This window comes from Balearica regulorum, chromosome W, assembly GCF_011004875.1.
Source record: "Balearica regulorum gibbericeps isolate bBalReg1 chromosome W, bBalReg1.pri, whole genome shotgun sequence".
Lineage (NCBI taxonomy): Eukaryota > Metazoa > Chordata > Aves > Gruiformes > Gruidae > Balearica > Balearica regulorum.
The window spans coordinates 1,715,941-1,730,834 of NC_046219.1; the positions used below are offsets into that span (position 1 = coordinate 1,715,941).

Here is a 14,894-nt window from a genome sequence, read left to right on the forward strand (position 1 = left end):
AGAATGATTCAAGGTTAAAATAAAAATCTATCAGCATTTTAAAATACCAAAACAAAACATATAAACACCTTTAAACACAAAATAATATGGGAAATAATATAATAGAATTTAAAATATAATTGTATGGTACTTATATAATACTATATAATTTAGCTGCCATAAAGGCAATTAGGAATATTGCTGCTTTGACTGACAGTGTGTTTAAAAAGTAATACATTAGTTATCAGCGAAACACTGTATGACAATTTGACTGTCTTGGAAATAACCTACATAATGACTTAAATTGGGCATACCCACATGCAAACTTTGGGTATTAACTAGGTAGATAATTTCTACCCTTTCAGTAAATGATGTGTCAAATTATGTGTCCTATCTGTCATCTTTTTGTGAAATTTGTTGTATTCAAACAATTGATTTAACAGTGATATGAAACAGACCAACTCTGGTGGCATAATTCTATATTTAGAACTGCATCAGAAGTAAATCTCATCCAATTATCATTGAAAATCCATCCTAATTTTAAATATATAGGAATATTTTATTTTAATGTTATCAACATGAATAAATATGAGTAGTATAGGCATTCATAGAGAATGGAAAATGGTTACACAAATGAGAGAGAAAAAATCAACTATGGGCTGAATCCTACAAGTGCCCCATGCTTACGGGTCCTACTGAGGAGTGCTGTGGATATGAAGACCCATGCAGTACTTGAACCCATGCCTCTGACCAGTTTTCAGCAAGAATGACATTTTATTGGTATTCTATGTGAACATTTTGACCAGAACTTGGCATATATTCACATTGCTACAAAGGTATCCTGCTTTCCCAATGTTTTCCCATTGAACTTCATAACCTTTTGAGAATAAAGATTGAAATGTGCTTATAAAATAACAGTAAAGAATCAAGTGAGTATAAAATGTATTTTTGAGATCAGTTAGAGTATTTTGTAGTCAAACACTAGATTTCTCTCAATTCAATGGAAAAGTGTTCTAAATCCATTGTATTTTGTATTGTACAGTTAATTTTTTATGAAAAATATTGAAGTATAGCTGTCACCAGTGGAATAAAAAGCAAATTAAAATGGTGATAAATGTAGTAGTTCTCATTCTGCTTTGTGTGTGAGAGAGGGAGATATTTGTGTGTGTGTATATATCTATATCTATCTTTAAAGCTGAGCTGTGCCATTTTAGTAGAGGCAACAGTCTCGATTAGAGTCTATCTCTCATCAATAGCTTTGGAGTACCAGGCAACATGTTGTGAGCACTGAACAGAAGTGCAAGTTCTCTTGTGTCTTTCCAAAATAAATTCCAGTTTTAGGCAATGAAAACCACCAGTCCCACCTCCCCCTTCCCCCACCTGATCAGCATCAAACTGCAGCCTCTGAACTGGCCCCTCCCATACTAGAAATTACTGTAATCCAGGCCTGAGTTCTAACCTCTTCACCCAAGACCTAAATAATTATGGTAACATTGTTAGTCAGATGAAATCGTCAGATGCCATTAATCTCTCAGTTTTACCCAAACTCAATCCTGTCAAGTGTTAGAATAGAGTGATATCTTGATCATTTGAGGTTTGAGACCAGTATCTCAGTTGCATCTGATTGCCTCACAAGGAATCACATATACTGAGTTGCTCATATTGTCTCAGTCAATTAATCCTTTTGTTTTCTTAAAATTCCTTTTCAGTATTTCAATTCAAAACCAAAAATAAATGTTACAGAACTTTTCCAACTTAAAATTGTTTGTATTTACATCATGCTTTTAAAACAAAGGATATGCTGTATTTTATGCACTTTTCCCAAGACACCTTCATTCTCTTAAACCTCAGGAGCAATTATCACAAATGATGACATGTAAAGAATCTTCTCCACTAAAAAAAACCTACAACCCCCCCAAAAAACCCTGGCAAATATATTTAAAAGACATGCTGAAAAACCACTATGAGTAATGTTATGCAAAGGACTGGTTAATTAGTATATCTTTCAAGAGTCTGGAGACTTGGAAGCTTAGCTCCACTAAAATGGTGCACTTACAATAATGTCATGATTTATTTTAGGTTATTTGATCATTCCATGGAAGGTTTTAAAAACTGGGAGTTTATGACTACTCACTCCTGGAATGAAAAAGCAGCAGGTGACTGGATCTTAGAAATCTGTGACACTCCATCTCAGCTGAGAAATTTCAAGACTCCAGGTATGACTCTAACCTCTATTTGGGATCAGTGGATTCAGAAGAATGTTTTCAGTTGCTAACAGTACTTTGACTCTTTTACACTTTTGATGTATATCTGTGAGATCTCATTGGTTTTAATGTGATTGGCAGAGCTGTGAAGACCTACGCATTATTCTAAATTTCGGTTATCAAAGCAAACTTCATTTCTATGTTGCTGATATTTTCCATTTAAGACGTGGTTCTTTTATCATGAACTTACTTCTGGTTTCTATCCAGAAATTCACCTTCTCAGGGTAAACTCCCCTCCTTCTTGCATTCACAGTTGTTGCCTTGAAATATAAAAAGATAGTTTTGCCATTTATAGTTAGATCATAAAAACATGAATTCTTCAAGCAGAGGAAGACTTCTGTACCATCTGGCAGGTTACAAAGTGTCAATGCTTTAAACAAACAAAATCTTTAGTAGGTAGAGTTTGCAAGGAAAAAAACCCACAAAAATGCATTAAACTGCATGTGCCAAACTTGAAAGAAGATATAATATTTCCATATACAGGCATCTGTTTTCCTGGATGTTGAATATAGTTTTATCTGAAAGGTCATGGTAGTCTGGTGAAGTTCTCACTGACTGGAACAGGGGAAACATAACCCTCATTTGTAAAAGGGGAAAAAAAGAAGACCTGGGGAACTACAGGCCGGTCAGTCTCACCTCCGTGCCTGGCAAGATTATGGAGCAGACCCTCCTGGAGACTATGCTCAGGCACATGGAAAATAAGGAGGTGATTGGTGACAGCCAACATGGCTTCACTAAGGGCAAATCGTGCCTGACAAACTTGGTGGCCTTCTATGATGGGGTTACAGCGTCAGTGGATAAGGGAAGAGTGACAGACGTCATCTACCTGGACTTTTGCAAGGCATTTGACACTGTCCCGCATGACATCCTTGTCTCTAAACTGGAGAGACATGGATTCGATGGATGGACCACTCGGTGGATAAGGAATTGGCTGGATGGTCGCACTCAAAGAGTTGTGGTCAACGTCTCAATGTCCAAGTGGAGAACGGTGACGAGTGGTGTTCCTCAGGGGTCAGTACTGGGACTGGCACTGTTTAACATCTTTGTCAGCAACATGGACAGTGGGATCGAGTGCACCCTCAGCAAGTTTGCCGACGACACCAAGCTGTGTGGTGCGATCAACATACTGGAGGGAAGGGATGCCATCCAGAGGGACCTGGACAGGCTGGAGAGGTGGGCCCATGTGAACTGCATGAAGTTCAACAAGGCCAAGTGCCAGGTCCTGCACATGGTTCGGCACAATCCCAAGCACGACTATAGGCTGGGTGAGGAATGGATTGAAAGCAGCCCTGAGGAGAAGGACTTGGGGGTATTGATTGATGAGAAGCTCAACATGAGCTGACAATGCGTGCTAGCAGCCCAGAAAGCCAACCGTGTCCTGGGCTGCATCAAAAGAAGCATGGCCAGCAGGTCAAGGGAGGTGATTCTGCCCCTCCACTCTCGTGAGATCGAACCTGGAGTACTGTGTTCAGCTCTTGGGTCCCCAACATAAGAAGGACATTGAGCTATTGGAACGAGTCCAGGGGAGGGTCACAAAAATGATCAGAGGGCTGGAACACCTCTCCTATGAGGACAGACTGAGAGAGTTTGGATTGTTCAGCCTGGAGAAGAGAAGGCTCCGGGGAGATCTAATTGTGGCCTTCCAGTACCTGAAGGGGGCCTACAGGAAAGATGGAGAGGGCCTGTAGTGATAGGACAAGGGGTAATGGTTTCAAATTGAAAGAGGATAGATTTAGATAAGATATTAGGAAAAAATTCTTCACTGTGAGGGTGGTGAGGCACTGGAACAGGTTGCCCAGAGAGGTTGTGGAGGCCCCCTCCCTGGAAGTGTTTAAGGCCAGGTTGGATGAGGCTTTGGGCAATGTGGTCTAGTGGAGGGTGTCCCTGCCCATGGCAGGGGGGGTTGGAACTAGATGATCTTTGAGGTCCCTTCCAACCCAAACCATTCTATGATTCTAAGATTCTATAAGGAAAACAATCTTTACATAACTAGAAGATCCCTTTATACAGAAGAAAGAAATTGCATTGTCTTCCTGTACATATAGTGAAAGTGCCCAGGCCTCACATTTGTTTACTTAAGAACTAGAATGTTTAAGGCTACGAACAGTCTTCTGTTTTTAATTCCCACTGCACAGTTAAGTTTCATTCATAAGTTTCAGAATGAGCTCTTCAAAAGAAATGGAGATTGAGACTTTCAAAAGACTCATGGGTGTAGGTGCTTACTTCTCTTTGCTGGTTATGAGGTTCCTGTAGACCGACTGAAACTTTCAGCCTTGAGACCCTTTTTGAAATAGGTATAGTATACAAAGACAAAAATATATGCATGAATACTGAATATAGTCCTTCTCATGGGGCCTCACATCAAAATAGGTCAAAACACTTTAATAAAACAACTCTCATAGGGCTACATCTGGCTGGCAACTGGTCACCAGTGGTGTTCCTCAGGGTTCAATCCTAGGGTGAGTTCTGTTCAATATTTTTATCAATGATCTGGATGCAGGAGTTGAATGCACCATTTAGCAAGTTTGCTCATGATACTAAACTGGGAGGTGCTGTTGACTCTTTTGAGGGACAAGAGGCCTTGCAGAGGGATCTAGATAGACTGGAGCATTGGGCAATCATCAGTGGCATGATATTTAACAAGTCCAAGTGTCAAATTCTGCACCTGGGACAGAGTAACACCAGGCACAAGTATAAACTGGGAGAGGAGTGGCTGGAGAGCAGCCCTGCAGAAAGGGATCTGGGGGTGCTGGTTGGCTCAGTATGAGTCAGCAGTGTGTGCCCTAACAGCCAAGAGGGCAGATCACATTCTAGGGTGTATCAAACACAGTACAACCAGCCAGTCAAATTGGAGCTGAATGCTACTAATGTATTGGAAATTACTTATCACTAAGGCTAAATTAACACTTACTCTTGATATCTTAGCCATGTGATGTTAATTATACCAGCAAATGCAGAGCAAATTTTCCAGTACACTAAAAGGGGTATCATTAAATATATTGGGAAAAGTAACCATAGACTATGAGCATAACTATGCAGTTCTTTTTTTGTATGTCCAGAGAATTTTCAGTGCTTTTGAATTTGATAAGAGACAGGTATTAAACAACAACTACATAGTTTAAATTTAATCACATTACTTGGAAAAAAAGAGACAAAAATAAATGACTTTCAACTCCATCTTACACTTGTTATTCCTGAAGTAGCCAGGAGTTGCTCTGACTTGAAGGACAAGTTAGGGGAGCCCTTCACTTTTGTATGTTGTCCTGGTTCTGGCAAGGATAGAGTTAATTTCACAAGGAGCCAGGACAGGTGAGCCAAGCTGGCCGGGGGCTATTCCATACCATGTGACGTCATGCTCACCATAAAAGGGGGCTAGTAGGGCAGGGGAGGGGGCAGCACGGTTTCTGCGCAGTTCCTGGACGGGCTGAGCAAATTGTTCTCTGTTATCACCCATTGTGAATATCTGTTATCAGTACTGTTGTTGATTGTTTTCCCTCTCCCTTGCTGTCCCAGTAAACTGCCCTTATCCCAACCCTCGAGGCTTTGCCGTTGTTTTTCCATTCTCCTCCCCATCCCGCCAAGGGAGGGGTCAGCAAGCGGCACGTGGTGCTCAGCTGCTGGCTGGGGCTAAACCACATCAGTCCTTTTTGGCGCCCAACGTGGGGCTCGAGGGGTTGTGAGAACGACAAGTCTGACCCAAGTGTGTTAAAACAAAGTTGTGATAAGCATTTATAATGTTATTGAAACAGTTGCTGGTCATAATGATGTTCTGTTTGGTCCCATGGCTCTACTTTGTAAACCCATGTTTACTCTATGTAATCCCTGCAGCACTGATTATCACCTCTGGGAGAGGGGTTCGTGTTCTCATATTGTTGTATTGTGTGATAATGACTTATGATAAAATATCATCAATGGTCATGAGTATGAGCTGGTACATGTATGTATCATTTCTGTCATGCCCGTACCTCGGTCAATATCTCTCAGAATTGATTAATAATTGCACCCAATCTATGGGGAGGATGGGGGGGGGATACCTTCTCCCACTCTTTTGCCTCCCCTTTTCCCTTTTGGTTGGTTACAACAATTTTTGAGAATTTTTAATACCCTTGGAATGTTCAGGCCAGTATATTCCTGAATGTTTTCCAAGTCCTGTTCAGGGTTAGCAAAAATTGTTTCAAGAGTACCACCCAGGGATCTTCCCCAAGGCTGAATGGTCAGGGCTGGCATGGCATGTGGGAGAGTATGGGCGGGTATCTAGAGACCTTCTCACCCCCAATGCTTTGGAGCTTCACTCCCGAACAACTGCAAGACCCTGATAAAATGGTAGAATATTTGAAAGGAAAATGCTGTGGGGATTCCAAGGAGACACTACTTACTGTGCTGTGCTGGGCCCTGGCCACGATCTATAGAACACTGCTTGATAGTAGACAGCACCATCCAGAGGGAGAGAGCGGACCCACAGGCACTGCAGCTGCCCAAGCCGCTGCAACAGGCACTGTAGCCGAGCCAAAAGACAAACCCATACCAGTATCAGTTGCCCCCATACACAAAAAGAAATACACAAAGAAATCGGTTTGCTTAGTGAGATGATGATGATGAACCGGAACCATCACGAGAACAGGAAGAAGAGCCAGAACCAGAAGTGATCACCTGATCCCTGTCCCTGAGTGACCTGCGAGATATGCAGAAAGATTTCAGCCACCTTCCAGGGGAGCACATCATTACCTGGCTGCTCCGCTGCTGGGATAACGGGGCCAGTAGCCTGGAACTGGAGGGCAGGGAGGCCAAGCAGCTGGGATCCCTCTCTAGGGAAGGGGGCAGAGACAAGGCAATTGGGAAGAAGGCACAGGCCCTCAGCCTCTGGAGGCGACTCTTGTCAAGTGTGAGGGAAAGGTATCCTTTCAGCGAAGATGTCGTATGTCGGCCAGGCAAGCGGACCACCATGGAGAGAGGTATCCAATATCTGAGGGAATTAGCTGTGCGGGAGATGGTTTATTATGATCCGGACAACACACAGTTGCCCACAGACCCCAATGAAGTCCAGTGTACCCGACCCATGTGGCGAAAATTTGTGCGAAGTGCACCATCATCGTACTCCAACTCACTGGCACTAATCGACTGGAAAAGTGAAGAGGCACCCACGATGGATGAAGTGGCTGGCCGACTCCGGCAGTATGAAGAGAGCCTTTCTTCCTCCCTCGTCTCAGCTGCGGAGAAACTGTCCCAGGACGTCCAGCAACTCAAAGAGGATATATCTTACTCCCCACCTGCACAGACCCGCATTTCAGCTGTTAGGAATAAGTGTTCCTCTGCTCCAGAGAGGGGATATAGAGCATACACACCACAAGGTATCCTGTGGTTTTATCTGCGTGACCATGGAGAAGACATGAGGAAATGGGATGGGAAGCCTACCTCGATCTTACAGGAATGCGTACATGAGCTACAAGGCAAGACAGCTGTAAAAAGGGACTCTTCCAGAAAGAATGCTGCTCCAATTTCCACTGGTCAGCCCCCCAGACCAAGTGGAAGGCCTGATCGCACTGATGATCCTCTTGAAGGGACTTCTAAGTCTTTTTTGCAAGAGGTGAGTAGCGACTATGATGAGCAGGACTAGAGGGGCCCTGCCTCCAGCCAGGTGGAGGAAAGGGACAATAGAGTGTATTGGACTGTGTGGATCCGATGGCCTGGCACATCGGACCCACAAGAGTACAAGGCCCTAGTGGACACCGGTACACAGTGTACCCTAATGCCATCGAACTATGAAGGGGTGGAACCGATATCTATTTCTGGTGTGACGGGGGGATCCCAACAGTTGGGTCTGTTGGAGGCTGAAGTCACTCTAACTGGAATGAGTGGGAAAAGCACCCCATTGTGACTGGCCCAGAGGCCCCATGCATCCTGGGCATAGACTTCCTCTGGAGAGAGTGTTTCAAGAAGCCAAAAGGGTACTGATGGGCTTTTGGAATAGCTGCCTTGGAGATGGAGGAAATTGAACCATTGTCTAGTCTGCCTGGTCTCTTGGAGGACCCTTCTGTTGTGGGGTTGCTGAGGGTTGAAGAGCAACAGGTGCCGATTGCTACCAGAACTGTGCACCAGCAGCAATACCGCACCAACAGAGACTCCCTGATTCCCATTCACAAGCTAATTTGTCAACTGGAGGGTCAGGGAGTGATCAGCAGAACCCACTCACCCTTTAACAGCCCCATATGGCCAGTGCAGAAGTCCAATGGAGAGTGGAGGCTGACAGTAGACTATCGTGGCCTGAATGAAGTCACACCGCCGATGAGTGCTGCTGTGCCGGATATGTTAGAACTTCAATATGAACTGGAGTCAAAGGCAGCCAAGTGGTATGCCACAATTGATATCGCTAATGCATTTTTCTCGATCCCTTTGGCAGCGGAGTGCAGGCCACAGTTTGCCTTCACTTGGAGGGGCGTCCAGTACACCTGGAATCGACTGCCCCAGGGGTGGAAACACAGCCCCACCATTTGCCATGGACTGATCCAGGCTGCACTGGAAAAGGGTGAAGCCCCAGAGCACCTGCAATACATTGATGACATCATTGTATGGGGCAACTCAGCAGAAGCTCTTTCTGAGAAAGGGAAGAAAATAATCCAAATCCTGCTGAAAGCTGGTTTCGCCATAAAACGAAGTAAGGTGAAGGGACCTGCACAGGAGATCCAGTTTTTAGGAACAAGATGGCATGATGCGCGTCCTCAGATCCCCATGGATATTATCAACAATATAGCAGCCATGTCCCCACCAACCAACAAAAAGGAGACACAGGCTTTCTTAGGCATTGTGGGTTTCTGGAGAATGCACATTCCGAATTACAGTCTGATGGTAAGCCCTCTCTACCATGTAACCCAGAAGAAGAATGATTTCAAATGGGGCCGTGAGGATCGACAAGCTTTCGAACAAATTAAACAAGAAATAGTTCATGCCGTAGCTCTTGGGCCAGTCCGGGCAGGACCAGATATGAAAAATGTGCTGTACACTGCAGCCGGGGAGAATGGCCCTACCTGGAGTCTCTGGCAGAAAGCACCAGGGGAGACTCGAGGTCGACCCCTGGGGTTTTGGAGTCGGGGATACAGAGGATCCGAGGCCCGCTACATTCCAACAGAAAAGGAGATATTGGCAGCCTATGAAGGGGTTCAACCTGCTTCAGAGGTGATTGGCACTGACGCATAGCTCCTCTTGGCACCCCGACTGCCAGGGCTGGGCTGGATGTTCAAAGGGAGGATCCCCTCTACACACCATGCAACCGATGCTACGTGGAGTAAGTGGGTTGCACTAATCACACAGCGGGCTCGAATAGGAAACCCCAATCGCCCAGGAATTCTGGAAGTGATCACAGAATGGCCAGAAGGCAAAGATTTCGGAATGTCGCCAGAGGAGGAGGTGACACGTGCTGAAGAAGCCCCACCGAATAATAAACTAACAGAAGATGAGAAGCCATATGCCCTCTTCACTGATGGGTCCTGTCACATCGTGGGAAAGCATCGGAGGTGGAAGGCCGCTGTATGGAGTCCTACACGATGAGTTGCAGAAGCTGCTGAAGGAGAAGGTGAATCGAGCCAGTTTGCAGAGGTGAAAGCCATCCAGCTGGCTTTAGATATTGCTGAACGAGAAAAGTGGCCAACGCTGTACCTCTACACTGACTCATGGATGGTGGCCAATGCCCTGTGGGGGTGGTTACAGCAGTGGAAGCGGAGCAACTGGCAGCGCAGAGGCAAACCCATCTGGGCTGCCCCATTGTGGCAAGATATTGCTGCCTGGCTAGAGAAGCTGGTTGTAAAGGTACGTCATGTAGATGGCCACGTACCCAAGAGTCGGGCCACTGAGGAACATCAGAACATCCAGCAGGTGGATCAGGCTGCCAAGATTGAAGTGGCTCAGGTGGATTTGGACTGGCAGTGTAAGGGTGAATTATTTCTAGCTCAGTGGGCCCATGGCACCTCAGGCCATCAAGGGAGAGATGCGACATATAGATGGGCCTGTGATCGAGGGGTGGACTTGACCATGGACGCCATCTCACAGGTCATCCATGAATGTGAAACATGCACTGCAATCAAGCAAGCCAAGCAGGTAAAGCCTCTGTGGTATGGAGGATGATGGCTGAAATATAAATATGGGGAAGCAAGGCAAAACAACTACATCACACTCCCACAAACCTGCCAAGGCAAGTGTTATGTTCTTACAATGGTGGAAGCAACTGCCGGATGGCTGGAAACATATCCTGTGCCCCATGCCACCACCAGGAACACTATCCTGGGTCTTGAAAAGCAATTCTTGAGGCGACATGGCACCCCAGAGAGAATTGAGTCAGACAATGGGACTCATTTTCGGAACAACCTCATAGACACCTGGGCCAAAGAGCATGGCATTGAGTGGGTGTATCACATCCCCTACCATGCACCAGCCTCCGGGAACATCGAAAGGTACAATGGACTGCTAAAGACTACACTGAGAGCAATGGGTGGTGGGACCCTGAAATACTGGGACACACATTTAGCCAAGGCCACCTGGTTAGTTAACACGAGGGGATCTGCCAATCGAGCTGGCCCTGCCCAGTCAAAATTCCCACGCCCAGTAGAAGGGGATAAAGTTCCTGTAGTGCACATGAAAAATATGTTGGGAAAAACAGTTTGGGTTATCCCTGCTTCAGGCAAAGGCAAGCCCATCTGCGGGATTGCTTTTGCTCAGGGACCAGGGTGCACTTGGTGGGTGATGAGGAAGGATGGGGAAGTCCGGTGTGTACCCCAAGGGGATTTGATTTTGGGTGAAAATAGCCAATAAATTAAATTGCATGATATTAATAGTGATATACTGTATCAATGGTATGACCATAAGAATCACCCGAAACTAATGGAGGATGGACTTTGAAACTAGAACTGACTTCAAGTGGTGCCCAGGAACTTCATCGAAAATCACATCTTTGATGTCCAGACTGCGAGCACGGACCATACCAGACACACCAGCCGTGAAAAAAAAACTCCGGATGCAGCGTGCAACAATCCAGCAGCATGGACCATTGTTCCTGCTCTGAGAGACTGTAATGGCAGATGGAACCCAAAGCCATGGACTAAATGAACTCAAGGGACATTTTAGAGCGATGGCCCATGGAGTAAGAGAATGGTGCCTGTGAAATAATCTGGGCGTGACGTAGATGGTATAGAATAAGGGGTGGATAATGTCCTGGTTCTGGCAAGGATAGAGTTAATTTCACAAGGAGCCAGGACACGTGAGCCAAGCTGGCCGGGGGCTATTCCATACCATGTGACGGCGCGGTTTCTGCACAGTTCCTGGACGGGCTGAGCAAATTGTTCTCTCTTATCACCATTGTGAATATCTGTTATCAGTACTGTTGTTGATTGCTTCCCTCTCCCTTGCTGTCCCAGTAAACTGCCCTTATCCCAGCTCTCGAGGCTTTGCCGTTGTTTTTCCGTTCTCCTCCCCATCCCGCTGGGGAAGGGGTGAGTGAGCTGCGCGTGGCGCTCAGCTGCCGGCTGGCCCTAAACCACATCATATGTACTGGCACCCAATGGTTCTTCCAAGAGGGATGAAGGATAGCCAGAGCGCAACACATTTCAGCTATTTCCCCTCTTTTCTGTGCCCTGGCATACTCCCTATACTAAAGCCTGGAAAAGAACTAGCATGGAGCCATTTTGGAAACTGTTCAACTGGACTATTCTCCAGACATCATTTACAGCCCTTTTATGTTACCAGAACAGTCTAAAAGAGACAGGCTACATTTCCACCTTTACACTTTAAAGCCTTTTGCAGCAAATTCTTTTTTATGAGTTCTCATATGATCTTGTTGATTTATTGATTTCAATACTTTATATATACTCTTCTCTGTGCTACAGTGGCTGTTCTTATGGGATTGATTTCTTTTGCTCCATGAGGACTAAAACCTAAAGTTTCAACTCTGGAGGAAAAGGGGCAGTAAGGCCAGGGAATATAGAGAAAGTAGACCTGCCCAGCTGAGGGCAATGGAGGAAGCTAGTATGCTGAAAAATCCTGTTGGAGAATGTATACTTTACTTTCTTCTAACCTGAATGTGAAACACAGTTGTAGACTGGTTAGAGTTTTGCACACTTTGGGATTTCACAAGGTGCAGTTTGGTTGTGAATTTGGGGCCTGGTTCATTTTATTGTATTTATTAATATGTCTCCTAGCTTTCTAGAGTGGTTCTTGCTTCATGATGGAAGCTGTCCAATGGCATTTCTGTTCAGAAAAATTTGAAAGTGCCTGCCTGTTCTTCACTGAGGGCGGGGGGGGGGAAGTGAAGTGAGAGATAATACAGGGTTCTTTTTGGATCTCAATAATAAAAGTTTAATGAAATGGCTGTTTTAATAAGATAGAATAAAAAGAGGAATATAGATAGTGAGTAAATCTTACATGCCTTCAGATGCTGGGTATCCTGCATTTGTGCAGCATTGGATGGACCCCAGATGGATTTTCAGATGGCATGATGCACAGATCCTGTCTGTGGAGAGGTTCCTCCTCCCTCCCATGCCGTGGTGCATTTTATTTTGTGTGACAAACAAAATCATATATCTTCTCCTAACAAGTTGGCATGTTATCTCTGTCATAACATCCACCAGCGCACAGCACAGGCCAGCACAGGACACTCCAGCAGATAACCTTACAGTGGCTACTCATGCTAATCTATTGGCTTCTCAAGCCTTAAGTACAAGGCCCAATAGAGCAGATATGGATTGCTCAAGATCACTAACTCCTTGAATATGTCTTCCGCAAGACTCCCAATACACTGCCATATATTAGTAGTGGATAAACTCAGCTGTTTGGTCATGTTAGGGTTAGTCTCCGAACTAAACAGTATGTGAAGTAAGCAAAAGGTGGTTAAACACAGTTTATGGTGCCTTTCCAGTTTATTACCATAGCCTGCAGTTTATCACACTGATATCACCATCACACCTGTTTCTCATTTCTGTGTATGCATGTATTTGTTTAGCTATTAAAAGTTCTTATAATTAAGAGCTGCAGTTTTCCTGTAATCAAAATAAGAACAAAGAGTCAACATGTCATGATATCTGGACAATGGCAAGGTAATGTGTGTTGGGTTTGCGAGGCAAGGTTTTGGTAGCGGGTGGGGGCTATAGGGGTGGCTTCTGTGAGAAGCTGCTAGAAGCTTCCCCTGTGTCTGATAGAGCCAATGCCAGCCGGCTCCAAGACAGGCCCGCCCCGGCCAAGGCCAAGCCAATCAGTGCCTCTGTGATAACATATTTAAGAAAGACAAAAACAGTTAGAGAGAGCTTTTGCAGCCAGAGAGAGGAGTGAGAGGATGTAAGAACATCTGCAGACACCAAGGTCAGTGCAGAAGGAGGGGGAGGGGGGAGGAGGTGCTCCAGGTGCCCGAGCAGAGATTCCCCTGCAGCCTGTGCTGAAGACCATGGTGAAGCAGGCTGTCCCCCTGCAGCCCATGGAGGAAGGATGAGGGGGTGTAGGGATTCCACCTGCAGCCCGTGGAGGACCCCACGCTGGAGCAGGTGGAGACACCTGAAGGAGGCTGTGACCCTGTGGGAAGCCCACACTGGAGCAAGCTCCTGGCAGGACCTGTAGATCCGTGGAGAGAGGAGTCCATGCCAGAGCAGGTTTGCTGGCAGGACTTGTGACCCTGTGGGGGACCCATGCTGGGGCAGTTCGTGAAGGACTGTAGCCCGTGGGAAGGACTTGTGGGAGAAGTTTGTGGAGGACTGTCTCCTGTGAGAGGGACTCCATGCTGGAGCAGGGGAAGAATGAGAGTTCTCCTCCCCCTGAGGATGAAGTGGCAGAAACAATGTGTGATGAACTGACCACAACCCCCATCCCACTATGCTGCTCAGTGGCAGAGTAGATAGAAACCGGGAGTGAAGTTGAGCCTGGGAAGAAGGGAGGGGTGGGGGGAGGTGTTTTAAGATTTGATTTTATTTCTCATTGCTCTACTCTGTTTTGCTTGCTAATAAATTAGATTAATTTTTTTCTAAGTTTAGTCTTTTTTTGCCCATGATAGTAATTAATGAACTATCTCTCCCTGTCCTTATCTTGACCCACGAGCCTTTCGTTATACTTTTTCTCCCCTGTCTAGCTAAGGAAGAGGAGTGATAGAGCGGCTCTGGTGGGCATCTGGCCTCCAGCCAGGGTCAAACCACCACAAACAGAGAAAGTTTCATATAAAGTGCAGAAATTTCTATCAAATACAGGTTAAATTGCATTGGCAGAGACAGTGAGATAGCAGTTTTATTCCTGTCTTTAACCTCAATACAAAACAGTTTAAAAGAATTGGATTGTCATCTGTCATATATCTGTCATTCCTCAGTGAAATCTCTGGCTTTGCTTACCATTGCTTAATGCTTGGAGGATGAATGCAAGCATTAAGCAAACAGATAATGTATTGTCTTCATCATGCTTTTGGAGGATATCACATGAAGTTGGGAAAATACAGAAAAATAACTATATTCTAACAAAAATCAAAGTAATTTGCTTGCACAGGTTGAAAAAGGCCAAATGAATATGAAAGTTCCAAAAAAATTGAGTGTCATTAATATTAAAGTTGCTTGAATTTAATTTTACATGAAACATATTGATTTTCCTGAGAGACGTACCTGTATTATATAATTTATAAATCAGTAGAGTGTTTTAACC

At 45.1% G+C, this 14,894-nt stretch overlaps 2 protein-coding genes and 1 long non-coding RNA gene across 9 annotated transcripts in view; 2 read left to right on the forward strand and 1 right to left on the reverse strand.

Annotated features, from left to right (window-relative positions):
* Positions 1-14,894, forward strand: part of LOC142599148 (SWI/SNF-related matrix-associated actin-dependent regulator of chromatin subfamily A member 2) — a 686,065-nt gene that overhangs the window by 645,778 nt on the left and 25,393 nt on the right. The gene's annotated exons all lie outside the window — the stretch shown is intronic.
* Positions 1-14,894, forward strand: part of LOC142599154 (proprotein convertase subtilisin/kexin type 5-like) — a 287,421-nt gene that overhangs the window by 251,637 nt on the left and 20,890 nt on the right. For both annotated transcript variants that reach the window (XM_075738888.1, XM_075738886.1), the window contains one exon: positions 2,059-2,195. In XM_075738888.1, coding sequence (XP_075595003.1) covers positions 2,059-2,195 — 137 coding nt within the window. The remainder of the gene's footprint in view (positions 1-2,058; positions 2,196-14,894) is intronic.
* The window catches only part of LOC142599232 (uncharacterized), a 537,129-nt gene that overhangs the window by 204,375 nt on the left and 317,860 nt on the right, over positions 1-14,894 (reverse strand). The gene's annotated exons all lie outside the window — the stretch shown is intronic.